We start from the raw sequence: 27,918 nt of genomic DNA on the forward strand, positions 1-27,918 counted from the left end.
TATGATTTGTGCATCTAATCAACACTTATAAAATGTCAGGGTGCGCCATGAAGAATCGCTATTGGTTCATAGTGCGGAATGGCACTTGAACCAAAAAAAAAAAAAAAAAAAAGGAAAGTTGGAGCAACAAATAAGATTCAAACCTACAACATCTATGAGATGAAACATCTATTGAAACATATTTCACCACTCCTCCATGGAGTCTTTTAAAATTAATTACAATTTTTTTTTATTATGTCTTAACTAACTAGGTAAAAATTAAATATTGGGGCCTTTACATTTTTATTTTGTTGCAATTACAATTTTATTTTGTTGCACAGCTTGCACAACCCAAAATCCGGCCCTGCCAGGAAGAACCAAAGATCACCGCCGATCGTTGCCAACAACCGAGTTCGCTGCTTCGTCGGAATCCTTGTTGTTTCAGCGAGTTCGCTGTTTCGTCGGAATCCTTGTTGCCAATAAACTCGCCACTTTGTTCATAACTGAGGGACTAAACTCGGATATGGCCATAACTTAGGAACTGGGTCGGAACTTGGTTATAACTGAGGAACTAAAGATGCAATTTTCCCTATATTAATTTATATTGGATTAGTGAAAATTGTTGGATATTACCATTATAATTATTGAAATTATACCAACAGTTACAAAATTAACATACAATTAATTTGTACCGCCAATTAATAACCTGTTTCAAAATACCTAAATGACCAAAAAGTCTGTCCAAATAAAAAAATGTAACCTTCTGAACCTTTTGAATTGGGACACAAAAAAAAAAAAAAAAAAAAAACGCACCGAAAGGTGCAGCTTAAATCCACTGCACCGAATGGTGCTAATTCTCAAATCTTTATAAGCTTTCCCTAATGGCATGCTTGGTTCATGAAATAGGTCATGAATGCAAAAACATTTCTTGGAATAGACTTATTTGATCGTTTGGTTGGATCATTTTTGTCATAGGAATAACATATTTAGGAATGAGCTATTACCTTCGCAAGGGGAATAGCCATTCCTAGGGGGGTCTTGGTATTAGCTATTCCCATGCCCTTGAGAATAGCTTTTATATCACAAATACTAAAAATACCCTTTGCACATTATATAATATTTATATTTATTTAATAAATATAATGTATTATATAAATGTATATATTTAATTAATTATAATTTTTATCTATCAATAAATAAATTATATATATATATATATATATATATATATATATATATATATATATATATATATATACACACACACACACACACAAACACACACATTTTGCAGCGTTTGCAATTGGCATTTTGGAAAAAAAAGAAAAGTATTTATATAGAAAAAGAAAAGTGTATATATATATATATATATATATATATATATATATATATATATATATATATATATATATATATATATATATATATATATATATATATATATATATATATATATGTAAAATAAAAAAAAATTAACTATATACGGAGTATGACTCTTTAATTATGAAGCCTTGGCTCCTAAATTAAGTAGTTGCCCATCTGCATGCCTAAAGGATGGACATTGCAAGCTTACCTAGCGGATGAGCATTGCAATTGAAATTATGGAGCCTTGAGGGTCCTTTTATGGGAGCCTTAAGGCTCCATTCCTTACTTCTCCAACCGATATGGGATAAGTGGGAAAATAAAAATAAATATAAATATTTATTTGTATAATAATAATAATAATATATTTATTATTATTATTATTATTATTATTATTATTATTATTATTATTATTATTATTATTATTATTATTATTATTATTCTCTCTCTCACACACACATGCATATAGCATATACAGGGGCGGAGTCAGGGTGGGGGCAGCTGCCCACATTCACCCCACCCCCACCCCTAGTCCTTGTGTATATATATATATATATATATATATATATATATATATATATATATATATATATATATATATATATTTACACAAGAATAAATGTAAACATCAGGTTTCGAACCTAGGCTCTGAAAATTAACAAATCTAGCACGCGACATACAAACTGTGGAACACGACTTCATTCGGCCATGCACACAACATACCGGCTAATGGCACACACTACATCTGTCCTCACAGTCCTCTATAATATACCTGTCCTCATTTGAATACACATCTATATATATATATATATATATATATATATATATATATATATATATATATATAAAACATTTAGTATATCATAATCATATTCATTATTATTATTATTATTATTATTATTATTATTATTATTATTATTATTATATGTATACCCTTAGGTCATTTTACATGTTAATCTAAAAAGTTAATTTTTTCAAATATCTTTTTACCAACTGTTGATATAATTCGCTGGTCAAATCAGCTAATATAATCTGCTAACGCTAACCGCTAACTACTGATTGTCAAACAAGGACATTACGAGATAGTTCTCACTTCAATTTGTTGTGTGATTTGAATACTCTCTTTGTCAACAAATTCCTCAAGTAGTTAATATGATTGGCTTTATTAATTGTGTTTTTCTTAATTTTTTCATGGTATTAATAAAATACTTGATAAATAAATATATAACATTATTTTGTATTATAACTTTGATATTTAATTAAAAAAATAGTGCACAAAAAAGATAATAGACAATGTAGTGAATATAATCAATTGATGAATTTGAATGTAAAGAATTTTTACATTGGAGAAAAATAAATACAATATAATATAATAAAATTATTTCTCTTAATTAATTTATTGATAATGAATATTTTTTTTTAATAAAGACATTGTAGGGACAATGTAGCGAATATAATCAATTGATGAATTTGAATGTAAAGAATTTTTATATTGGAGAAAAATAAAGACAATATAACTAATGAAATTATTTCTCTTATTTAATTTATTGATAATGAATAATTTTTTTGAATAAAAACATTGTAGATACATAATTCTATATTAAAGATCGAAATGCATATGTATTATTTTTTGTTGTAACTACTAAATTATTATTTAATTTAATAAAAGTAAAATAGAGTACTAAATATGCCAACTTTGATTGGGATGGGGTTCGAACTTCGAACTTAAGACCTTTCTTATTGAAATCAATGAATAAGTTAACGATGAACTAACAGAAATTAACGGAAAAGATAATATTTAACGGAAAAGTTAACGTATAATTATATTCATTAAGGATAAATTAGTAAATCTTAAGAAAAAATTAAAATCTGATCAATCTGAGTCATTCATTTGATTAAAAAACTTGACCGCCATTTTTTCTACCCATTATAGGCCTAACTCTCTTGGGCTCTTATTAGTATAGTAGATAGTAGATATGATTATCCATTTAACTTTTCCGTTAATTCACTGTTAGTCTAATTCTAATATTAAAGTCTAATATAGAATTATAACTACACCATTAATCTAATTCTAATATTAAAGTCTTAATAGAACTTAACCACAAATACTAATGTCGGAATCTCCTCAAACAATATTAGTATATATTTAATATTTTATGCCATAATTTTTATTTGTTCTCCCTTATGTCCCGTATTTGGTTTCAACCATACCTATACAATTATTTTATTGACAATTATAATCAATCTTGACTATATTATCTTGCATTTGTAAACTTAGAATTACCTATTTAACCCGCACGAACTTAGCTCAATGGTTTAGTGGGTAGTATTTCGGAGAAGAGACCAAGGTTTGAACCTCGGCAGCGGCAGTGCGGGAATTATGTCCAAAGTGGGCAGATTCCTTGTGCGTATCAGCATTTGGCCATGTCTGCTGAACCATTGAGTCACCGTGATTTACAACTTCCCACAATGCTCTGTCGGGTCGGAGTGTGGGGGGGGGGGGGGGGGGGGGGGGGGCTTGGGGTTGGGGACTCAACCTTTGGCCCTGCCTGCTGAACCATTGAGTCACCGTGATTTACAACTTCCCACAATGTTCTGTCGGGTCGGAGTGTGGGGGGCCCTTGGGGTTGGGGACTCAACCTTTGGGAGAAGAATTACCTATTTAAATACGCAAATTCAACCTTCAATGATCTATGCATGAACAATTTCAATATAATTCTGACTTAATATACTTTAAAGTACATATTTAAAAAAAAAGCATTGGGCATTATCCCAATCGCGCAATGCGCGTAAAAAACTAGTTATTTTGTATAAAAGTATTTATGTCTTTAAAACCTATTCCATTTCTATTATTTTAACCAACCAAACACTGGAATACAATTACTAAAGTCTATTCCTTTAGCTAACCAAACAACAGAATACAATTCCTATTCTATTCATTACCTATTCCATTCCCTGTGGAATAGCATTCATATTTCCTCCAAATTCATTCCGTGAACCATAAAGGTTTACTTAAGCAGTTAAACTTAATTAACATCATTAATAGTGCTTGATTGGCATGAATAGTGCTTTCAAATAGGATTTCTCAATTACCTATTATTCATTTTGAACGTACAATATATCAATTTTTTCGTCGTATCACGAAGAAAAGTGCAAATCCATTTTAACTTGATCCAAATTAAAAATAAACTCCACATATATTTGTACCACAAAATAGCCACTTTAATTACTATTTTATGCTAAATTTATAACATTTACCACAGATGCAACCGCTATTAATATAAAACTAGGAGTTGCACCCTTGCGGTGCACGACAATATGTATACATATTATAATATATAGTATAATTGTAAAAAATAAGTGGATAGTGAACTATTTAAAATTTATTAAATATTATTGAATATTTCTTTGTATATGACACGTATTTTTAAATTTTACATTTTTAACACAAATAAAAATTTTTAATCTCTTAAGAACTACAACAGATTGTTCATGCGGCACCATAAATATGAAATACCCACACTCACACGTGAAACGCCTGCAGTTTCTCTCTCTCTCTTATAAAAATTTTGTTGTGGGAAGAAAAAACTTTGTAAAAGCTAAGCCACACGTACTGATATTGCGAACAGTAGAAGTTGTTGTTTTAGTTCCGGAAAGATGAATTGCGGCGGAGTGACGGCGGTTGAGCTGGCAGAGCAGCAGAAGTTGAACAAAGCGATAGCGGAGTTGTTCGACGAGTCTTCCAGGATGTGGGAGGAGCAATGGGGAGACCATATCCACCACGGCTTCTACGACCCGCAGTACGCGTCCGTTCCCCTCTCCGACCACCGCGCCGCTCAGATCCGTATGATCGAAGAGGTCCTCCGTTTCGCCTCCGTTTCAGGTATACCCATACTCCGTTTTTCGCCAGCCGGTGTGTTTATATATATATATATATATATATATGTTTAGACTTACAACCGTTAATCCTCTGGCCTTAGTTTCTGCCGACGAAATTAAAGTCCTTTATTTAAAAAGTCAATTACGACCCTAAATATTTTAAAATTACAATTATATTAAATTCATCGATCAACATTGTATTTTGGAGCGCAATAAGGATCTGTTTGGAAAATCAGAAAATAATTTTTAAAAATCATTTTTTGGGTTTATGGTGTTTGGGTAGGCTGAAAATGAAGTGGTCAAAAGAAAACGCTAGCTAGTCAACAAAAAATGGAGGCTGATTTTCGGAAAATAACATCCCCTTTTTGTTTTTGGGAAGTCATTTTCCATCTTCTAAAATCTAAACACGCTGCTAGCCTTCAGTGCTTCTCTCCCAGACTTCACCCACAGCCGGAAAATGTTATGGGCTTCTTCACTGGTTTCCCCAGCCGGAAACCAGAAATGGTTTTCGATGCGAAACTAGATGCACTGGTTTCCCCAGCCAGAAATCAGAGTGATTTTCGGCTGGAAAAACCAGTGAAATTCTTGAGTGTTTATGGATTGTTTATTGATGATTTTGCTTGGTTCATACCATTCTGTTCATTTTATGAAAAATGAACCAAACACCAATAGACAGTTTTTCATTGTGCAGCTAAACACAGAAAAGAAAAATGACTTCTGGAAAATGACTCATTTTTCAGAAGTCATTTTCCTGCTTTCCAATCGGACCCTAAAGTTCAAAAACCAATTAGTTACATGCTATATATCACAAGTCACTAGGATTTCGCAACCCTTGGCTTGGGCGCAAATTCCGGCAAGATCAACAAACAAATTAAACATAATAACACTGTTGGGAATTATAAAATTTTCGATCATCTGAAAGTGATCTTATATCAAGTCGAAAGCAAAAAGTGGTCGGAAATAGCAACAAAGGTTTTTCCGAATTTCAAAAGTGATCGGAACAAGACTTTCGACTTGATTTAAGATCATTTTCAGGTGGTCGGAAATTTCATAATTTCCAACAGTGTAATGAGTATCAAAACTCGATCATATATAATTGGGTGCAAAAGTCTGATCCCCAACCAATTAAACACACCCTTAACGTTTCAGGTGATCCAGAGAAGAAACCAAAGAAGATAGTAGATGTTGGATGAGGTATTGGAGGCAGTTGTAATTACTTAGCCAGGAAATATTCTGCCAAATGTGAGGGCATCACTCTAAGCCCTAACCAAGTAAAGAGGGCTCAAGCTCTAGCTGCTGCCCAGGGATTGGGGGAAAAGGTCATCGCTCTTTAATCTTTTTTCATTACTACTTTTCGAATCCATATATATATATTTTATTATAATAACTAACTGGATGGATTAACTAACGAGAAAGCATATATATATATATATATATATATATATATATATATATATATATATATATATATATATATATATATATATATATATATATATATATATATATATATATATGCAAAGTAGCAGGTTTGTTTTCAAGTTGCAGATGCGGTGAATCAGCCCTTTCCAGATGGAGAATTCGATTTGGTGTGGTGCATGGAAACCGCGGAACATATTCCAAACAAAGCAAAGGTGATAATCTATCGTGTTTCCTTCTGGATATGATCTATAGCTAGCTAGTAATTATATTTGGACCAATTCGTTTAATTAATTAATATAATAATAATAATTTGGTTGGTGATGATCGAAATTAAACTAAGTATAGTTTGTTTCGGAGCTGGAACGAGTGGCAGCCCCAGGTGGCACAATCATCGTAGTTACATGTTGCCAAAGGGAAGATGGTTCTTCCCCTACACAACAAGATAAAGAGCTGTTGAACAACATACTCAATGCTGCTTGTCTTTCACCATGGTCTTCTGCTTCTAATTATGTAAACCTACTTCAATCCAACTCTCTTCAGGTAACACCACAAATTATAACTCCTAACTACTATACTTACTACCACTCTTACTAATTATTAGCTTTTATATTTATATATAGCCGGCATGAATTTAGTTCAGTAGACAGTATTTGGGGGAAGAGATCATCCTTAGTTCGAACTTTAACGCTAGTGTGGGGATTATGCATGCCCAAAATGAGTGTGCACCAACATTTGACAATGTCTGCTGCAATTGTTTAATCCTGCACCACGGCGCACATAGCACTGTGCGCCCTCCGCCTCTTAAAACGACGTAGTTTTGATAAGTTATGTAGGGAGTTGACGCGATTATGTACATTATAGCATACAATTATGTACATTTTTTTATACAGTTATGTACATCCGAAACAGGAAATTTATGTGTATTATGTTAAGAGTTTAGGTGCATTCAAAAAAAAAAATGTTAAGAGTTTATGTGTATTATATTAAGAGTTTGTGTATTATGTATTATGTTAGATTATGTGTATTATCTTTTCAAAAAAAAAAAAAAAGTATGTGTATTTTGTTATACAATTATGTACATTTTTTAACATGAGATTTTTTTTAAAGAAAATTAATAGCCCACACAGGATAACGAAATTAAAAAAAAAAAAATCCGAAACGACGTCTTTTTGCACTAGGGCGCACAATGCAATGCGTGCCCTGGTGCACGATATAAATTGCCTGTCTGCCGAGTCATTGAGTAACCGTGATTTATATTCTCCCAAATGCTATGTCGGAGCGGGATGTGAGGGGCCTTGAGGTTGGAGATTAAGGCCCTGTTTGGTAAAATGGCTGTTAGCTGATTGTGTTAATTAGAGAGTATAAATAGTTGATAACATTAGCTGATTGTAGAAAAATGTTTGGTAAATTAGTTGTTAGCTGATAGCTGTTTGATATAATTTCTTTTCTAAAAAGGTAATTGCAAAAGTTACTTTGAGTAACTTTTTGAATTTTAGCCTTTTGGAATTGCAAAAAACTAATTAACCAAACATTTATATTGATATTTTAACAAAATCAAATAATTAATAGTGATCAAATAAAGTAAAATTAGCCTATAGACCAATTTTTTACTAAACAAGGCCTAAACCTTTTTGAGAGAAGCTTATATATTTATATATATATATATATAATTCTTGTATCAGGACATCAAGGTCGCGGATTGGTCTGAAAACGTTGCCCCGTTCTGCCTAGCACCGGCACTGCTGCAGATGATTATTGAAGGATTCAAGAAAGGTGTGATCAAATATGCCATCATTACCTGCCGGAAATCTGATCAACTTTAATTTGAGCCTCAACTTTGGGTTTATAATAAGGTTGTCGATCATTAAATTAAATATAATGTTATCAACTTGATTAGCTTTTAAGTTTTCTGCCGGGATTAATTAATTATTCCCTATTCCTTAAAAGATCTGATCTACAGGTCAATCAATAATCATCCTCCTTCCTAAACGTGGATCAGGATTCACACTGCACTATGGATCTTGATTCAAGTATTTGTATTTTGTGTTATGACTTGTTGTGTCTTGCATTATGAAAGTTTGTATCTTAAAAGTATGATTTTTGTACTTAGAACAAACTAGAAATATATGTATCTTGTATTATGAAATTTGTATCTATGAACACAACTTATGTACCTAAATCATATTTGAAAAATAAGTAAATATATAACATGTGTATATGTCTTGTGTTATGAAATTCCGTACCTTATGATTATGAATTATGTACCTCACCTTTTCACTCCAATTGGGTCTATAATGTTATGCTATGTGTCTTATTGTGTTGTGATTTTTTGTATTTTATGTTATAAAATTTTGTACCTTACAAGTATGGATTATATATGTACCTTATTGTTTCAATCAATAGTCCATAATGATATGTGGACCCTAGTCCATGATAAATTACCGATGGTAGTGGCTATAGACAGAGAAAGTTTGAAAATGACAAGTGGACTGATAAAATTATTATTGAGACTTACTTTGAAATTTGTTATAGGATCATTTTAATCAGTTGTTATACAGTGGACCATGGTCCACAGTGTTAGGTGGATCATGGTCGTCGAATGGAACTGTACGTAGTAGAGTTAAAATAATGCTCAGTGTTGCTATAATAAAACTGGTGTGTGTGAAAAATGAAATTAAAAAACATAGCTCATTCAACAACGTATATTGTCAAATGAAACTGTACTATAATTAAAATGATACTTTAGTATTGTTATAATGAAACTAGTATGTATGAAAAATGAAACTAAAATTCAGAGTTATACAATAACATATTGTCAAATGAACCTAGAGTTTAATTAAAATAATACTTTAATTTACTATAATTAAACTATGCATGTAGAAAATGAAATTACAAAATAGAGCCCATGCAATAATGTATACTGTCAAATGAAACTGTAATAAAATGAAAATGATAGTTTGGTATTTGATATAATGAAACTAGTGTGTGTTAAAAATGAAATTGAAAAGCAAAGCAATATTATCAAATAAAACTAAAGTTTAATTAAAATGATACTTAATTTATGGACCACACTACTACATGCACCATGGTCCACAGTAAAATTTGGTCATTTTAATTAATTGGGCCATGGTAATGTGTTGGATTAAAATAAATGAGTTGCTTTGATTAGCCCAAATAAGCTTGACTTTGGGTTGTTGAACTAATCAAGGCCAATTGTAATCTTATAGCCCAATTGAGTGATGAACAGATATAATTTGACCATGTTATATTATATTTTAATTTAAATAATTTTAATTAAATAAAACATATGATAAAATTATGAACATGGACACAATTGTGGCATGTTACATTTTGAATAATTCTTAACATCTCCAAAATATTTAATTATTTATTTTGAATAAATTTCAAAGAGTTTGAGATATAATGAGAGTGTTTTATATATATATATATATATTACAAGTATGAAATTATATTCTATACTTGTTAAGTATTGACGATTAATTATTAGTTAAAACACTTGAAAATGCTTTATATAATGTGAAATTTCTATTCTCTAAGAATCACTTGACAAGAGTTGATTTAGTTTATTTACAAAACTTGTACTTCAAGGATATACTCTTTATGAATCACAATTAAATGGATGTAAATGTGAATAAATATCTTAAGTATGTATTGACCAATGAACTTGTGGTCTTGTGGGAGTATGGAATTAGAGACATCGAAGTTCAGTCTGATGCTAAGCAGGTGACGAACTGGATATCAAATTGCGCTGAGTTAAGAGGACCAATGAGCGACTATGTTGAAGATATAAACATGTGGATGAACAAAAACTGGAAAGCCTCCATCCAGAATATCTACCGCGAGCAGAATGTTTGTGCCGATGCCCTTGCCAATATGAGTGCGAATCTAAATGTGCACTGGCGCAAACTTGAGCAGTGCCCTCCCATCTTGGAAGATCTTGTTGATCATGACCGTTTCCGAGCGAGCTGGCCTAGAAAAAGTAGCAATTAGCTCTCTCTTTTTTCGGGATACCCCCTCCTTGTCCATCAAAAAAAAAAAAAAAAATAGCTTTCTCACATGAGAGATCATTGGTTTGTATTTGATTGAAGTTATTTTTAATTCAATCTGTCATAATATTAAGTTTAGTATTAGTATATAAAATTTATATATTTAGAAACTATATCAAAATACTATTAAAGACAAAAAATTATAGAGTTAATTCCAGCAATGATCCTCCGACTATTGTGATTTTTTAAAATTGGTCATCGTCTTTTAATTTAGACAAATTAGACCCTTGACTATTATATTTGTTCCAGTATTAATCATTCTGTTATCTATCCATCTATTAACCGTGAGTGTAGGGGTCAAAATTGTCTTTTCATTAGCTTGGTCTCTTATTCCTCCATTGTTGCGTCAAAGACGTGCTTACAATGGGGAATCAAATCTCTGGCGAATTCCGCCGGCCGCCAAACAATGAATGCAGATCCATCTTCATTCCACGAAATCAAATCGTCCACGGATGCCCAACAAACAACAAACGTATTTGCAAATCCAAAAACTCCCATTTTCTCCGACGTCTTCTTCGTAATCAAAGCAACAAACTTGAAAGGTATGATTTTTTTTCTCTCTCTGTTCATTTCAATGGCGGACGTTTCGAGACCCCTCCTCTTTCCTCTTTCATCTCCTCCTATTGCTTCTCGTTGCCACATCCTTCTCACAGCATGAGAGCTACCATTGCCTCTCTCTCTCTCAATACGCCAACTTCCCTTCCCTTCCACACCTACAATGCCTTCCGTCATTGTTGTTGAAGCCATGGCCTCTGAAGCCTCAAAAGACCTGAAAAAGACGAAGGGAAAGAAGACTCCAAAACCAGCCGCTGAAACCCTAGACTCTGAAAAGAAGAAGTCAAAGCATAGTAAGGTTGATTCGGAGTCTGATCCCGAGGGGAGCTTAGTGGAGAAGAAGGAGAAGAAGCGGAATGCTGTCGAGATTGATAGCGGCGATGAGCAGGGGAGCGAGACCAGTTCCGAGTTGGTGGAGCCGGTGAACTTCAAGGCGGAAAAGAAAAAGAATGCCAAGTTGATGGAGGCGGTTGGTAGTGACGAGGAGGAGGATCCGAACGCGATTACCAATTTCCGAATTTCAAAGCCTCTCAGAGAGGCTTTGAAAGCTAAGGAATTGAGTCGTTGTTTAAGATTCAAGCTATGACCTTTGATACCATTTTGGATGGTACTGATTTGGTCGGTAGGAACTGTTTAGTTTCTGGTTATTCATTTGTTTTTGCTCACAAATTCAAGTCTTTGGAGTTTCTTGATAATGTTTCCAATAGATTATTTAGTTGTTTAATTCAACGGGTTAACATAATTGGAGTAAATTTTGTTACCTATATTTTTGGAAATTACAGGGTAAAACACTGGCCTTTGTTTCGAGTCTCCACAGTCTGTAAGCACGTCTTTGACGCATCAATGGAGGAAGAAGAGACCAAGCTAATGAAAAGACGATTTTGATCCCTTAACTCACGGCTAACAAACGAATAGTAGATAACATAAGGATTAATGTTGGAACAAATCTGATAGTCAAGAGTCTATTTCGTCCAAATTAAAAGACGAAGATCAATTTTGAAAAATCGCAATAGTCAGAGGACTATTGCTGGAATTAACTCAAAAATTATACTTAAAATATGTAAAAATAATTTAAAAAAAAAATAAACAAATAAGAAAGAGTTGATTTGACTAATGAATAGTAAACATAACTATAAAATGTGACAAATAGAATACTACAATATGAGAAAAGTGATAACTTATTTGAGTAAATACTTAAAGACATCCTCAGACTATTATGGTACTGTTACTTTTAATCCTCAACTATTAAATCCATCACCATTAGTCCCCTTACTTTTGATTTCATTCCATCAACAGTCCTTCCGTTAGATTTTGACCGTATTGTTTGACCCCGTTTTCTCAAGTATAGAATTGTCCTTTCACAATTGTTGAGACTCCTTCCAAAACACTGCATTTGCTTCTTTGGAACACAGTATCCCAATGATCACAGAGTGTCCGCCAGCACCCAAGAAAACTTGGCCCAAGATTTCACCAGAAAAGAGAACTCGAACAACCGCCAAGCTAGCTGCTCAATCTATTAGACGAGGTTGAATCGTTGTTTCCTCCAACAGGCACGAAGATTAAGAAATTCAAGGGAGAAGAAGATGGTTCAGAATTATGAATAAAAATTCTTTATCAATATATTTCTATATTGTAAGACATTAAAATCTCTATATAAATGGAATTATTATTCTTTATATACCAATAATGTTAGTAAATATATTCTACTACCATGAACAAAAACATATTGATCCAGTTTGGTAACATAGTTATTAGTTTATCAGCCAATTTTGATTTGATGGAGAATATACCTCGACCATACCGTAGTTAGTAATAGACCGGGGTCGAGCCCACTACTGGTGCAGAGCCCAAACCGATCGAAACTGACCCGAGTGCCTGTCCTCCCGACCTTGAGTTGGTGATTGAGAAGGTTTGGGCGATAGACTGGGGTTCGAGGTCGGGACCGGACCCCGACCTTAGGCACTTGAAGTACTGGGTAAGCTTATTAATAGTTGGATCTTAAGGCTGCAGGAATCTAAACACACGTGGTTGGCTCCGCAACGACTGCTGATCTGGCCTTTGCATGTGTTCCATGTGCTTTACATGCCGAGGGACTAGCACCTACCCTTGACACCCTTATAAATACCGCATTAATTGCATATAAGAAGGGAGTTTGGCAACTTCTACACACGAACTGTTAATTCGGGAACCTCTGTCCTACTGTCAAGTCCCCGAGCCTAAATATTTAAACCAACAAGCCGACTAGAGAAATGAACCGAACCAGAACCGACCTCTATAATTACGAATTGTAGTAATCCCCGCATTTACTACATCATGGCTTTTTTGACCACCTATTAGCTTTTTAACTTAGTTAAACAATTAATATGAGTATTTGGTTAATTAGCTTTTTGTAATAGTTTATTGATCCAGCTTTTTGTAATAACTTATTGCTCCAAAATGCTAAAATTCAAAAAATTGCTCAAAGCAACTTTTTCGATTAGTTTTTTGAGTAAGTTATTTTGCATGTAATCAATTATCAGCTAAGTGCTAATTTACCAAACATTTTACTACAATCAGCTAATACTATCAACTAATCAAACACACTAACTCAATCAACTACCAACTATTTACCAAACACTCCCATAAATCTTTTATTTTATTAAGCACCCTTAGGTGCTTAGAGCCATGCAGTGCTCTTCCGGATGCACTTGCAGTGTTCTTCTGGGAGGAGCACATGCAATGCTCTTCCAATAGCTAAGGAGTCTCAACAATTGTGAAAGGACAATTTTACTCTTGAGAATTTCCCACCGATAACCGAAATAAATTAAATATTTGAGTGTGTAACAGTAACTATGAATAATAAATGAAATCAAACACATATATCGCATTTTCATTTTCTTTAGCAAATTACTTGGAGAAACAAAATGTGAAATGATTGCACCAAATTAAAGAAAAAGGAAAAGCAAAAGTAGAGAGATAGATCTATCATATATGCGTTAACGTGGGGCCTAAAATTGAGGAACCCTTTGTAGTAATATTATCCCTTTACACAAAGAAATAATAAAAATAAAAAATCTAAAAATTGGGATGAGCTGTCATCTTAACCACTACGCACCCCACAGCAAGAAAAGAATTTTTCATTTTTTCTTTACTAGGAATTTCTTCAGATCAGACTTACCTCTCTCTTGAAATTTTAAAAATAAAAATAAAAAATTGCAACAATTTTGGAAAATACGAAACCTAAAAAAAAAAAAAAAAAACTCAACGAAATCCCTTTCCAGACCTGCCTTGATTGTAGCCGTAATAGGAGAGATACCATTTAACGAACTTCTTCAGCCCGGTTTGCAAATCGGTTGTGGGCTTATACCCGAGCTCTCTTCGGGCCGAGCTGATATTGGCGTGCGTGAACGGAACGTCGCCGTTTCCGGGCATTTCCAGGACGGTTTTCTTCGCCTTTACCTTCAGATGCTTCTCTAATATCCCTACCATCATGGGCACTGTAACGGGCGAAGTATTGCCCAGATTAAAGATCCGATACGGAGCCGGGCCCCGTTTCTTCCCGCCCGACCCGGTACTCCGGCCCGCAGTATCCAGCGACGCCACGCACCCTTTCACGATATCGTCAATGTAAGTGAAGTCTCGGGCCAAGTCGGCCCGGTTCTTGCCCCGGTAAATGGTGATGGGCTTTCCTTGGAGAATATTCCGGGTGAATGAGAAGTACGCCATGTCGGGCCTTCCCCACGGGCCGTAGACGGTGAAGAATCGGAGGCCCGTGATGGAAAGGCCGTAGATGTGGTTATAGGTGTGGGTAATTTCCTCGCCGGCTTTCTTGGTGGCGGCGTAGAGAGAAGCGGGTTGATCCGTCCGATCCGACTCGGAAAACGGTACCTTCTCGTTTAACCCGTAAACGGAACTCGAGCTCGCCCAGACGACGGCGGGCTGCGGCTCCGCCGCCTTGCAGGCCTCGAGGAGCGTGACGAGGGCGGCGATGTTGCTGTGGACATACGAGTGGGGATTCTCCATCGCATATCTCACCCCCGCCTGCGCCGCCAAATGCATCACGTGCGTGAACGCCACCATTTCAAAAAGCTTGGCCAACAAACGGCCGTCGTCGACGTCGGCCTCCACCACGAAGATCCCCTGCGCGCCGAGCAATTCCCGCCGCGATTTCTTCAGCGACGGGTCGTAGTAGTCGTTGAAGTTGTCCAGCCCCACCACCCCGTCGCCGCGCTTTTTCAGGGCCAGGGACACGTGGCTCCCGACGAATCCGGCGGCGCCGGTTACCAACACCGACATCCCGTTGTGGCGCCGGATCTGAGCGGAGGCGCGTACCTGTCTCTCCCAATGGAGCCCGCCCCACGTGGAGGAGAAATACCGGCTGCCGGAATCCATGAACGACTGAAAACTCAGATACGACGCCGTCAGAGCAATCAAGAACAGCGCCCAAAGAAACATCGTACTCGTCGACGCGCAGCACCGGTGGACCATCCGATTCATTGTGTGCCTCTCCTTGAACTTCCCCGGCGTCGACGGGAACAGCTCCTCCTCCAACGACGGCATTTCTCAATTCTTTCCCAAAGTATCAATCTTTTCCCCCCTCAAATCTACCCCGGAATACCCAAAACAAGAAACAAAACCACCTGAATTTTCGACTATAAAGCTTTCAAATCTAACACTGGGCTATTCGATTGAGGAACAAAAAAGAGGCAATTTTATATATTTTTATTAAAAGGCTAACAGATGCAGAGGCAATTGCGATATTGGATCTGCACCTGCTGAAATCAAGAATGGGGTTGGGATATATATTTATATATTGCAGATATCAGCAAAAGGGTAGTGCCAACTAAACGCGTGAACGCGTTAATGGACAGCTCGACTCGGAGAGGGAGAGAGAGAGAGATTGGAATTGGGTGGGGTGGTGACGGAGGGATGGGGGTGTTGACAACCAATCAGGGCAAAAATAAACTTGATTTACTACTTAATACAGAGAAAAAGGCTTTAAACTGAATTGGAAGAAATGAAGGAAGATACCACGAAGATATAAATATTTGAGTTAATTCCAATTTTAGTCTGAAATTTATAGATAACAGTTCACTTTTAATCATTTTTTATTACAACATTCATATTTGGTTCTATTATTATTATAGTATTACTATTACTATTTTTTGGTCATCTGCCAACAAAACAATTTTAATATCGTTAAATATAAAAGCCATTTCGGTCTTCAATTACAGACTTTTTCAAAAAAATAAACACAAAAATATAACGGAGTCAACACACTTTGTATAAAAATGATCGAAATGTCTTTTTTTAATGATATTTCAACAATTTTATTGTCGGATGATCAAAAATAGTTATGCCACAATAATATTAGGACTAAATGTGAATATTCTGATAAAAAAATATTAAAAGTGAACTACCACCTATAAATCTATAACCAAAAATAAAATTAACTCTTAGTATTATTATCTCTGAGATTTGGATCTATACTCAATAATGTCACTCTTATTTCTTTTTCGATAGAAATAGAAATATATCACCTAAACAGACATGTAAAGATACAATATTATTGAAACAAAATTATATATATATATATATATATATATATATATATATATATATATATATATATAAGTCAAATAGATCATTGAACTTTTACATTTTGTACAAAAAAATATGCAATTAACATTTTGTACAAATTACTTTCAAATTTCTAGTAAAACATAATGTCATAATGTCACTTGATATATAAAATAATTTTTCTATAACAATTTAATAATTATATAATATATATTATTAAAAATAAAGAAAAAATATATAATCTGTTTTTGCTTTACTGTGGTAGTAGGGATGAGAATATAATTGTGTTGTATTCAATAATAATGTCTGAGAGTAGAGGGATCGAATATATAGAGATGCTAGATAGAATCCTAGTCTAACACGAATAATATAGTCCTAGTCTAATATGAATAATATAGTCCTAATACTCCCTCTCAAGCACAAGTTTGGTTAGCCAAAACATTGAGCTTGGAATAGAATAAATTAAAACGTACAGACGAAAGAGACTTAGTAAAAATATCCGCTATCTGATCTTTGGTAGAAATAAAATTGACTTGTAATTCCTTCTTTGCTACTTTATCGCGAACAAAGTGGTAGTCGATCTCAATGTGTTTGGTGCGAGCATGAAACACCGGATTAGCACATAGATAAGTAGCACCCAGATTATCACACCAGAGTTTGGGCGCAGAAGGTGGCGCAAACCCGAGTTCCTTCATCAGAGATACAAGCCAAGTAACCTCTGCAGAAACATCAGCAAGTCCTTTGTATTCTGCCTCAGTTGAGGAACGAGTCCTTTGTGTCTTGTGTTGTGAAATTTTATGCATATGAACACAAATTATGTACCTAAATCATATTTGAAAAATAAGTAAATATATAACAAGTGAATGTGTCTTGTGTTATGAAATTTAGTTGTTATACCGTGGACCATGGTCCGCCGGTTCTTTAAGTAAAGAAATGACCGCCGTTAAATTTTAACAAATCCCATATTTTTTGTGTGTTTATAACAAAATGAAACTACAATGTATTTAAAATGAAATTGAATAGCTTGTCTCGCATATTGTGTTTATATTATCAAATGAAACTGTAATTGAATTGAAATGATACTTTAGTTGTGTTAAAATGAAACCGCAGTATGTATAAAATGAAACTGAATAACATGTCTCACATATTGAGTGTATATTGTCAAATAGAACTGTAGTTGAACTGAAATGATACTTTAGTTTTGCTGAAATGAAACTACAGTATGTATAAAAAGAAACTGAATAACATGTTTCACATATTAAGTTTATATTGTCAAATGAAATTGTAGTTATATCAAAATAATACTTTAGTTGTGTTGTGATGAAACTACAGTATATGTAAAATGAAACTAAATAACAGTTTCACATATTTGAGTGTATATTGTCCAATGAAACCATAGTTGAATTAGAATTATAATTTTTTGGTGTTGTAATAAGTCTGTATAAAATGAAATTCAATAACATGCATATCTCATTGTAATAAGACTATTCTATGTATAATGTCGAATGAAACTGTAGTTGAAAGAAAATGAAACTTTAGTTGTGTTGAAATGAAACTACATTGTATATAAAATGAAATGAAACTACATTGTATATAATTGAAATTGAATATGTTATACAAACATTACTAATTACACGGAACGGGTGCCGTTTCTTTTCATTAAAAGAAACGACACCGTTTTGGACCATAGTCCACAGTAAAATTTGCCATTAAATTTTGCACCTTACGAGTATGAATTATGTACCTCTTCGTTTCGATTTAAGGTCCATAATCCAATGTAAACCCTGGTCCATGATATAAATTATATAAATTGCCTTATACACTCCACCGCCTCCAATATATATTTGTAAACAATAATTTAAACCTAATATAAAATAACATAATATGCATTATTGAAATGTGTACTTTTATGAAAAATTTAATAATATTCCATTAATATATGTCAGGATACCAAATGCTACTTTGATAAATTTTGAAACACTAATTTAAAAATATATATTGGGTATTAGACTATTTGTGCAATACACGTGTGGTAACTAGTGCTATATTATACGTTGCATTTATTTTAATAAATGGAATCAATACTAACTTTTATTAATAAATGGCATGTTTCAATTTCTTAATTATTTTAGAATAGATTACATTAAAATTATATGTATTGAAGAAATAAATATATACCAATTAAAGCTAATTCTACAAATATAGAAATTAATTTAAAATTATTATGATTATTTTATTTTGGAAGAACTAGTATTTGCGCCCGTGCGTTGCACGGAATGAATTTGTTATAATATTTTAAAAATATTTAGATCGATATACAATTGTATAAATTATAACATCGAATATTATATAATATAATTGAAGAATTGAGTTGCACCGATTATGTTTTCTGATGTTATCAATACTTGAATTCGAGTAAATAATTGCCCAATTAATAGTTAACGTGTAGATATACGCATTCGGTGCTGCAACTTTAGAGATTTTATATATCAGTGTTTAGAAATTGTATTAATTGGACTAATTAGCTCGTTGTCTAGCAACTCAGTTATAGAAATTATTTACACGGAAGATATATTTTCTATGTAGATATATAGCAATTTTGTCATCTTTGTATATAAAAAACCATAATATCAATAACTTGAATTATACATTATTGAAAATCTCTTTGTAGACAGCATTGGTAGTAGTAATAGAATTTTATCCATCCTCGTCTAGAGTTAAAACCATCAGACCATCAGGATGGATGACTCGGGAAAAATTCACATACAATTAACCGTGATTAAAGACGAGTTTTTTTAGTAATAACTCAACGTGATTTAGTGTTTGACCCTGACTTTTGTTGATAGTCATGGCATATGCGAGCATCAACGTGAATTGTTTTCGTTAGAACTTGAATGGCAATCTCGTATCAGAAGGGCGAAAGACAAATAGTGTGTATATGTAGGGTATCCCCTTCCTTATAAAAAAAAAAAAAAAAAAAAAGTCAGCACCGATCTAGCCTCTGTGGTTCATGTTCAGTTGAGTCACCATGATTTACATCCTCCCAAATGCTCTGTCGGGCCGGGGTGTGGGGGGCCATTAGGGTTGGGGTTCAGCCTTTTGGAAGAAAAAAAAGTCATTTCACTAAGAACTTGGAGGGTGTGGTTGAGTGGAAGAAACGCATCCATCCTTAACCAAATGCAAGGATTTGATCATTGCCTTTGGGAATTGAGCAACTTTAAATCTCCAGGCCAGCCCTTTCACCCAAAAGAGGGGCATTAGTCACTTTATCTAATCATGTTATATTAATTTCATTTTGAAATCATTGGTTCACATATTTGATTTATTTATTTTTTCTTTAATTATTCTCGTTGTAAACATAAATGATATTGCAATAATTAATTTATAATATTTATCAAATTGTATTTTTTTTAAATGTAAAATTTTCTCATGTTTAGGGATTAAAAATATTTTAAAATTATTTTTTATTAGTAAGTATTTTTATTTCTAAAATATTTTCCAGCAACCCAAACACTCCCTTAGTCTCTAATAAAAAATTGAAAAATAAAAGTTATTTCATTAAGAAAATTAAAACTAATTAAAGTAAATCTAATCATGATATATTTATTTGTAACTGTATATTAATTTCATTTTGAAATCATTGGTTCACATCTTTGAATTATTTATTTTTTTCTTTAACTATTATAAACAAAAATTATGATATTTATCAAATTGTATTTAAAATATATATATATATATATATATATATATATATATATATATATATATATATATATATATATATATATATATATATATATATAACATTTACACATGTTATGAGGGGTTAAAAAATATTTCAAATTATTTTTTATTAGCATGTATTTTTATTTTAAAATATTTTCCAGCAGGATAAACACTCCATTAGGCTCCCATAAAAAAAACTGATAAAGAAAAGTCTTTTAAGGAAATTAAAACTAATTAAAGTAAATCTAATCATGCTATATTTATTTGCAATTGTATATTAATTTCATTTTGAAATCATTGGTCCACATTTTTGAATTATTTATTTTTTTTCTTTAACTATTATAAACAAAAATTTGATATTTACCAAATTGTATTTTAAAAAATATATAACATTTACACATGTTATGAGGGGTTAAAAAATATTTTAAATTATTTTTTATTTGTATGTATTTTTATTTTAAAATATTTTCAACAATCCAAACACTCCCTTAGTCTCCCATAAAAAAAAAAAAACTGACAAAGAAAAGTCATTTCATTAAGGAAATTAAAATTAATTAAAGTAAATCTAATCATGCTATATTTATTTGTAACTGTATATTAATTTCATTTTGAAATCATTGGTTCACATATTTGAATTTGTTTTTAATTATTATAATTTATAAACAGAAATGATATTGTACTAATTAATTTATGATATTTATCAAATTGTATTGTTTAAAAAATATAAGATTTACAAACGGTATGAGGTGTTAAAAAATATTTTAAAATTATTTTTTATTAGTAAGTATTTAAAAAAATAAAAATTCCACCAACTCAAACACTCCCTTAGCCTCCCATAAACGACTGATAAAGAAAAGTCATATCATTAAGGGAATTAAAACTAATTAAAGTAAATGTAATCATGCTATATTTATTTGTAACTATATATTAATTTCATTTTGAAATTATTGGTTCACATATTTGAATTATTTATTTTTTTCTTTAATTATTATAAATATAAATGATATTGTATTAATTAATTTATGATATTTATCAAATTGTATTTTTTAAAATATAGTGTTTTACTCGAGAATTTTTATTTTTTTTTTGTTATTATGAATTTAAAATTAAATTAGAAAAATAAAAAGATTTTAAAATGTACAATATAATAATATAGTTGGACTTTTATATATTTGGTCAAGTATCTATTTTCATAACATACAAAATTAAAATTAAAATATTGTATGGTTAGTATAATCTCTAATCATGTACATATTTAGATAAGTTTATAGAAAAAAATTTATAAAATTAAATTGATTTATTCCAAATTGTATTTCATATATATTATAATTTCAAAAATATGAATAATAATAACTAAGAAAATTGTACTTAGAAATCGATAAAAATGTAAATTCTAAATTTTGTATGAATAGATATAAACTCTAATCGGACGCATATCCTTATATGATTGAATAATACATTGTATATACACATAATATTTATTAATATGTATATATAAAAATTCTATAATATAATTTCATTCATTATAATTTGTATTTAAAAATTTAAAAAGTTGTGTTATATTTTCAGTAAAATATAAACATATTCATTCGTTTTTCTTAATATTTCATTTCCTTTTGAATATATTCATTTCTGTTTTTTTTTTTCCTTCATAAAAAGAATTAATATTGATTTCTATTCATTTTTCCTAATAATTGTCGATTAATTGGCCTGATTTCCATGTCGATTAGGATATTAATAACGGATTTCTGTGTGAAATATTCATTTCCTTTCTGATTAAAAAATAATATAATTATAAAAATATAATTACTGATTATATTTCCAATAAAATATTAATATATTGATTTCATTTTTCCTTCATAAATAATTAATATAAGTATAATAATTATAATCATATAATTACTGATTATATTTTAAATGAAATATGAGTATATTCATTTCCTTTTTCACTCATAGAAAGAGTTAATATTCATTTTCATTTCTTTTTCCTTCATAATTTTTTTCCTAATATTTCATGTGGTGGTTACTAATTTTTTCGTAGGGAAAACGGTGTTATATTTTCAATAAATTTTTAATATTAAATCTTTTTTTCATTTGGCCTGATTCCTGTGTCTATTAGTAACAAAATATTAATAATAGATTCTCGTGTGTAAAATTTATTTTTTTCTGTTCATATTCATTTCCTTTTTCCTTCATAAATAATTAATATAATTATAATAATATAATTACTGATTATATTTTAAGTGAAATATGGATATATTCATTTCCTTTTTCATTCATAGAAAGAGTTAATATTTATTTCCATTTCCTTTTCCTTCATAATTTTTTCCTAATATTTCATTTGGTGGTTACTAATTTTTTTTGTAGGGAAAATTGTGTTATATTTCCAATAAATTTTTAATATTAAATCCTTTTTTCATTTGGCATGATTCCCATGCCTATTAGTAACATAATATTAATAATAGATTTTTGTGTGTAAAATTCATTCCTATTTCTGGTCATAAAAACAATCTGGTACGTTTGTAATATTCATTTTCAATCACAAAAACAATTTGGTACGTGTTTAATAATCATTTCCGTTTTCCTTTACCCTAATTTTCTGTGTAGCAAATTTGTTATTTACTTATTAAGCAGTTTTTTTAATTCGAGTCCATTTTTAATATTAATTTCTTTTTTCTTTTGGTCTGATTTCTGTGCCAAAAGCTGTGCTATATTTTTAGTGAAATATAAACATATTCATTCGTTTTTCTTCATATTTCATTTCCTTTTGAATATATTTATTTTTTTCCTTCATAAAAAGAATTAATATTGATTTTTATTCATTTTTCCTAATAATTGTCGATTAATTGGCCGATTTCCATGTCGATTAGTAACATGATATTAATAACAGATTTCTTTGTGAAATATTCATTTCCTTTCTCGTTCATAAAAAGAATTAATATTCATTTCCACATAATTAAAAGGTAATATAATTATAAAAATATAATTACTGATTATATTTCCAGTAAACTATTAATATATTCATTTCATTTTTCCTTCATAAATAATTAATATAATTATAATAACTATAATCATATAATTACTGATTATATTTTAAGTGAAATATGAATATATTCATTTCCTTTTTCACTCATAGAAAGAGTTAATATTCATTTCCATTTCTTTTTCCCTCATAATTTTTACTAATATTTCACGTTGTGGTTAGTAATTTTTTCGTAGGGAAAGCGGTGTTATATTTTCAATAAATTTTTAATATTAATTTTTTTTTTCATTTGGCCTAATTCCCGTGTCCATTAGTAACAGAATATTAATAATAGATTTTCGTGTCTAAATATTATTGTTTTTCCTTTCATATTCATTTCCTTTTTTCTTCATAAATAATTAATATAATTATAAATATATAATTACTGATTATATTTTAAGTGAAATATGGATATATTCATTTCATTTTTTCACTCATAGAAAGAGTTAATATTTGTTTCCATTTCTTTTTTCTTCATAATTTTTTCCTAATATTTCATTTGGTGGTTACTAATTTTTTCGTAGGGAAAACTGTGTTATATTTTCAATAAATTTTTAATATTAAATCCTTTTTTCATTTGGCATGATTCCCATGCCTATTAGTATAACAGAATATTAATAATAGATTCTCGTGTGTAAAATTCATTCTTATTTGATTATTTCTGATCATAAAAATAATCTGGTACGTTTGTAATATTCATTTTCAATCATAAAAACAATCTGGTACAATGTTTAATAATCATTTTCTTTTTCCTTTACCCTAATTTTCTGTCTAGCAAATTAGTTATTTACTTATTAAGCACATTTTTTTAATTCGAGTCCATTTTTAATATTAATTTCGTTTTTCTTTTGGTCTGATTTCTGTGTCTAGTAACAAAATATTATAACAAATTTCATTATTACAATTAATTCTTTAGTTTTTTTTTTTGAATTAGAATAATGATAATTGTAATTATATTAATTAATTAATTGTATGGATATTTTTTTGCAATGAGATACAAATCCACTAATATGCAATGTACCCAGATGTGTTCTTCTGCCTCAAAGCCTAATGAATCATACACATGTTGCATCTTAAATGCACGTAGATATATACATTCAATTTTTTTTAATTTTTTTTTTGAGAATGCTAATCGATTCACTGATAGTTGAAGATAGATAACAATACTTATAATATGAAATTAAACCTTTTGGAAGAATAATATGAAATTAAACTCAAATCCAAGTTACTTTACATCTATTAATCCCTAATCGAGATTATATAAAAAGGAAACATAGATTTAAATGATTTCATCTAAGAGCTTGTAAATATGGTGACTGCTTTAGTGTTTTTAGAGAGACAACGTGCTTTACCAATTCGCCAGGAAGAACCAATCTCATGCCGGTCTGGATCTCGCGGGAAGTGATTATCGGCTTCTTGTTGTAGTGGGCCAAGCGAGTCACCTCTTGGGCGAGCTTCAAGAAGATATTGTTGATGAAGCTATTCATGATGTCCAAACTGCAAAACATATTGAAGTACGTGAGAATATAGTTAGAAAAATGTTGAAAATTCATACAAAAAGAAAGCAGAAAGATGAGTATGAGATTCTTTGATTGAAGAAGCTCTTGTATTTATAGGTAGAAAATACTAATTCAAAAGGAAAGTATAATAATTTATTTATTTAAGGGAAAGTATAATAATTTATTTATTTAAGGGAAAATATAATAATTTATTTATTTAAGGAAATAACATTATTATTATTATTATTATTATTATTATTATTATTATTATTATTATTATTATTTATTTATTTATTTATTTATTTATTTAATTTCCATTTGACATTTACTTACCAAATAAGTTTTACTACAAAAGTTTTGGGGGGAAAATTTGTTAGGAGGATTTTACTTTTATATATATATAGATATAGATATAGATATAGATTATATAGCAATCAAAGTTAATTTTAAATGTTAATAAATATTAATTTATTAAATGGTGGGATTAGAAATAGCATAGTCAAGAGTCGATATATTGGTCTCCTGGAAATTACTTTAAGAAGTGACTCAGAAGTGGTGTTGAGAAACTTAGTAGCATATGAAATTGTACGTGGTTAGTCCACCTTTGAGCTTGCTGAATATGTTGAAGGAGATGAATGCAATCCACGGTTGAAGAGATCAAAACGAGAAAACAAAAATCGTCGTTGAAAATGGGAAAAAATAAAATAAAAATTAAAGAGACGAAAATGTCCTTGTCTAAAATAGGATTTCACCGGATCGGAAAAGTTATCAAAAGGATTAAAAGTGTCCAAATATGATAGTCTGAGGTGTTAAATTACAAAAATAATAATTTGTGACTAAATTTGAAACTGCCACAAAAAACAAGGGACTTCCGTTGAAATTAACTCGCAATAAATATATCATGCATTAATACATATTTGCATCATAAAACTATGTGCATGTGAATGATAAAATATTTCGAGCGAAAGTTTTATGTGAGAGTAACCTTTTTCTTAAAAATGTATAGATATGAAAAATGTGGTTTAATCTCATTCGTGCATATATGATGATCAAAAGTTAAAAATTAAAGGAAAAATATAGTGTCATTTTTGTGATTATTATAGTGCATTTGGAACCAGTTGTTAGTGCATCTACAGATAATCGATAGTATACTCATGATCTATAATAATGCACTCAAGTGTCTGCACTATTGGTTATCTGCGGATATACTATTTCTCAACCACAACCAATGCACATCCCAACGTCCTATGATGCACCACACCGATGCACATCCGCACGGCCTATGATGCACCAACCCAAGAAAAATACCCCCAATGACAAATTTTTTAAAAGAAAAGAAAATTAAAACCACCAAACGCATAACCTCATGTCAAGTGCGATAGCCAATGTCCTTCAACCAATGCACAACCTAAAGCTCTGCGTTGCACCACACCTTGCGTATCAATGCACAGCTCAACGTCCTCGATGCGCGCACCCCCCCCCCCCCCTCCCAAATCACAAATTCATCAATAAACCTAATCAAAGCATACTCCAATAAACTGCATACAAAAAAAAAAAAAAATTTTTGAAGAGAACAAAATTGAAGCCATGTTGAGACAACCAATGGCGGAAAAATCCAAAATGGGGAACGAAGGAAAATGAGGACAGACCCAGACGAAAACAAAGAAAACTACCAAAAAAAAACTCCCTAAAATCACAGTTATAATCTCTTAATATCATACAACATAATTTATAAGGAAATTGCATACAAAGAAACCATGTACAAAATTAATAAAATTTTCCTCGCACAATAAATAAGAAAAACAAATATTAAATAACCATTCAATCCTAGCTTTCAGATCTTGCCCAACGGACAATCTAGATTAGACCACAATTTTCACATTGTGACTGGTTCTCATATGAACCGGATAAGGTTTAAGTGAGAACAAGCTCCTAGATATTGCTGAAAAATAAGAGGAAAAAAACAATGTTAGTTTCATAAATATTGCAAAATTGAAAGTTTGTAATAATTATAAAGTTGACCCTGTATTTTTTTTTTTTTTTTTACTAAAATGCTCGACCATTGATGAACTTTGATGGCAGTTGAGATCAGTGATCACTTTTTATAAATAAATTAAACTTTAATTTAAAGTACAATTAACAATAACATATAGTGTAACTTTCAGCACTACAGAGTGCAAGTAAATAAAACTATAAAGTGCATATGTCGATAAATCTGAAAAACTAAACTCAAAGCTAAATCATAAATACTAAACTCCTAAAGAGTAAAAGGTGAACCCTAAAAGATTTTTTTTTTTTTTTTTTGATTTTCTTTTAAGGTGGACCCTAAGTGCAATCAACTTACACATTTGTTGCAGTTAATGATACCGTTTGGTACATTTTATATTGTTAATGTATGTGCTTTATATTGTTGCTAGGTACACTCTAAAGACAACATAACTACTAAACTCTAAAGTAAACTTTCAAATTAAATCAAATTAAAAAATTTAGACCATAAACCAAACAAAAAACTAAACCATAAATTGTAAAAGACAAACAATTTCACTATACCTATACGTATCGCGGGATACACTCTATGTTGTTGTTGTTAAGGGGCACTTCATAGTGCAAATAACAACACTATGGAGTGCCCCTTAGAAAGATCTAACGACTTTAAAGTAGATAGAGGAAAAAATAGATGATAAACCCGAAAATGACTGAAGTCATTTTTTAAAATTTTTATGTATTTGAATATTCAAATAAAATAAAATCAAAAGAAAATATTTATTTTGATCAACGAACAAAAAAGAGACCCAATTTAGTGAAATGTCTTCTTAGATTTTTTGTTGGAAGACATTTTTTGGATTCT

At 31.0% G+C, this 27,918-nt stretch overlaps 1 protein-coding gene, 1 long non-coding RNA gene and 1 pseudogene across 2 annotated transcripts; 1 reads left to right on the plus strand and 2 right to left on the minus strand.

Annotated features, from left to right (window-relative positions):
• The first annotated feature begins 4,875 nt into the window (after nt 1–4,875).
• On the plus strand, nt 4,876–8,747 carry LOC109173029 (annotated as a pseudogene).
• Nucleotides 8,748–11,087: 2,340 nt separating this feature from the next.
• LOC109173158 lies at nt 11,088–27,629 on the minus strand. The gene is made up of 3 exons (XR_002052859.1): nt 27,616–27,629; nt 24,734–24,737; nt 11,088–11,408 (listed from the first exon to the last, which is right to left on the minus strand). It is a non-coding gene; the product is annotated as an uncharacterized LOC109173158 (long non-coding RNA).
• LOC109173157 (UDP-glucuronate 4-epimerase 1) lies at nt 14,234–16,029 on the minus strand. Its single transcript, XM_019322431.1, has one exon. The coding sequence runs from the start codon at nt 15,801–15,803 to the stop codon at nt 14,505–14,507; it is 1,299 nt and encodes a 432-aa protein (XP_019177976.1). The 5' UTR covers nt 15,804–16,029; the 3' UTR covers nt 14,234–14,504.
• Nucleotides 27,630–27,918: the final 289 nt, after the last annotated feature.

This window comes from Ipomoea nil, unplaced genomic scaffold (genome assembly GCF_001879475.1).
Source record: "Ipomoea nil cultivar Tokyo-kokei standard unplaced genomic scaffold, Asagao_1.1 scaffold0465, whole genome shotgun sequence".
NCBI lineage: Eukaryota > Viridiplantae > Streptophyta > Magnoliopsida > Solanales > Convolvulaceae > Ipomoea > Ipomoea nil.

What these genes read in the sequence shown, in the direction of transcription:
- LOC109173157 (XM_019322431.1), bottom strand. Translation starts at nt 15,803, where the DNA reads ATGCCGTCGTTGGAGGAGGAGCTGTTCCCGTCGACGCCGGGGAAGTTC.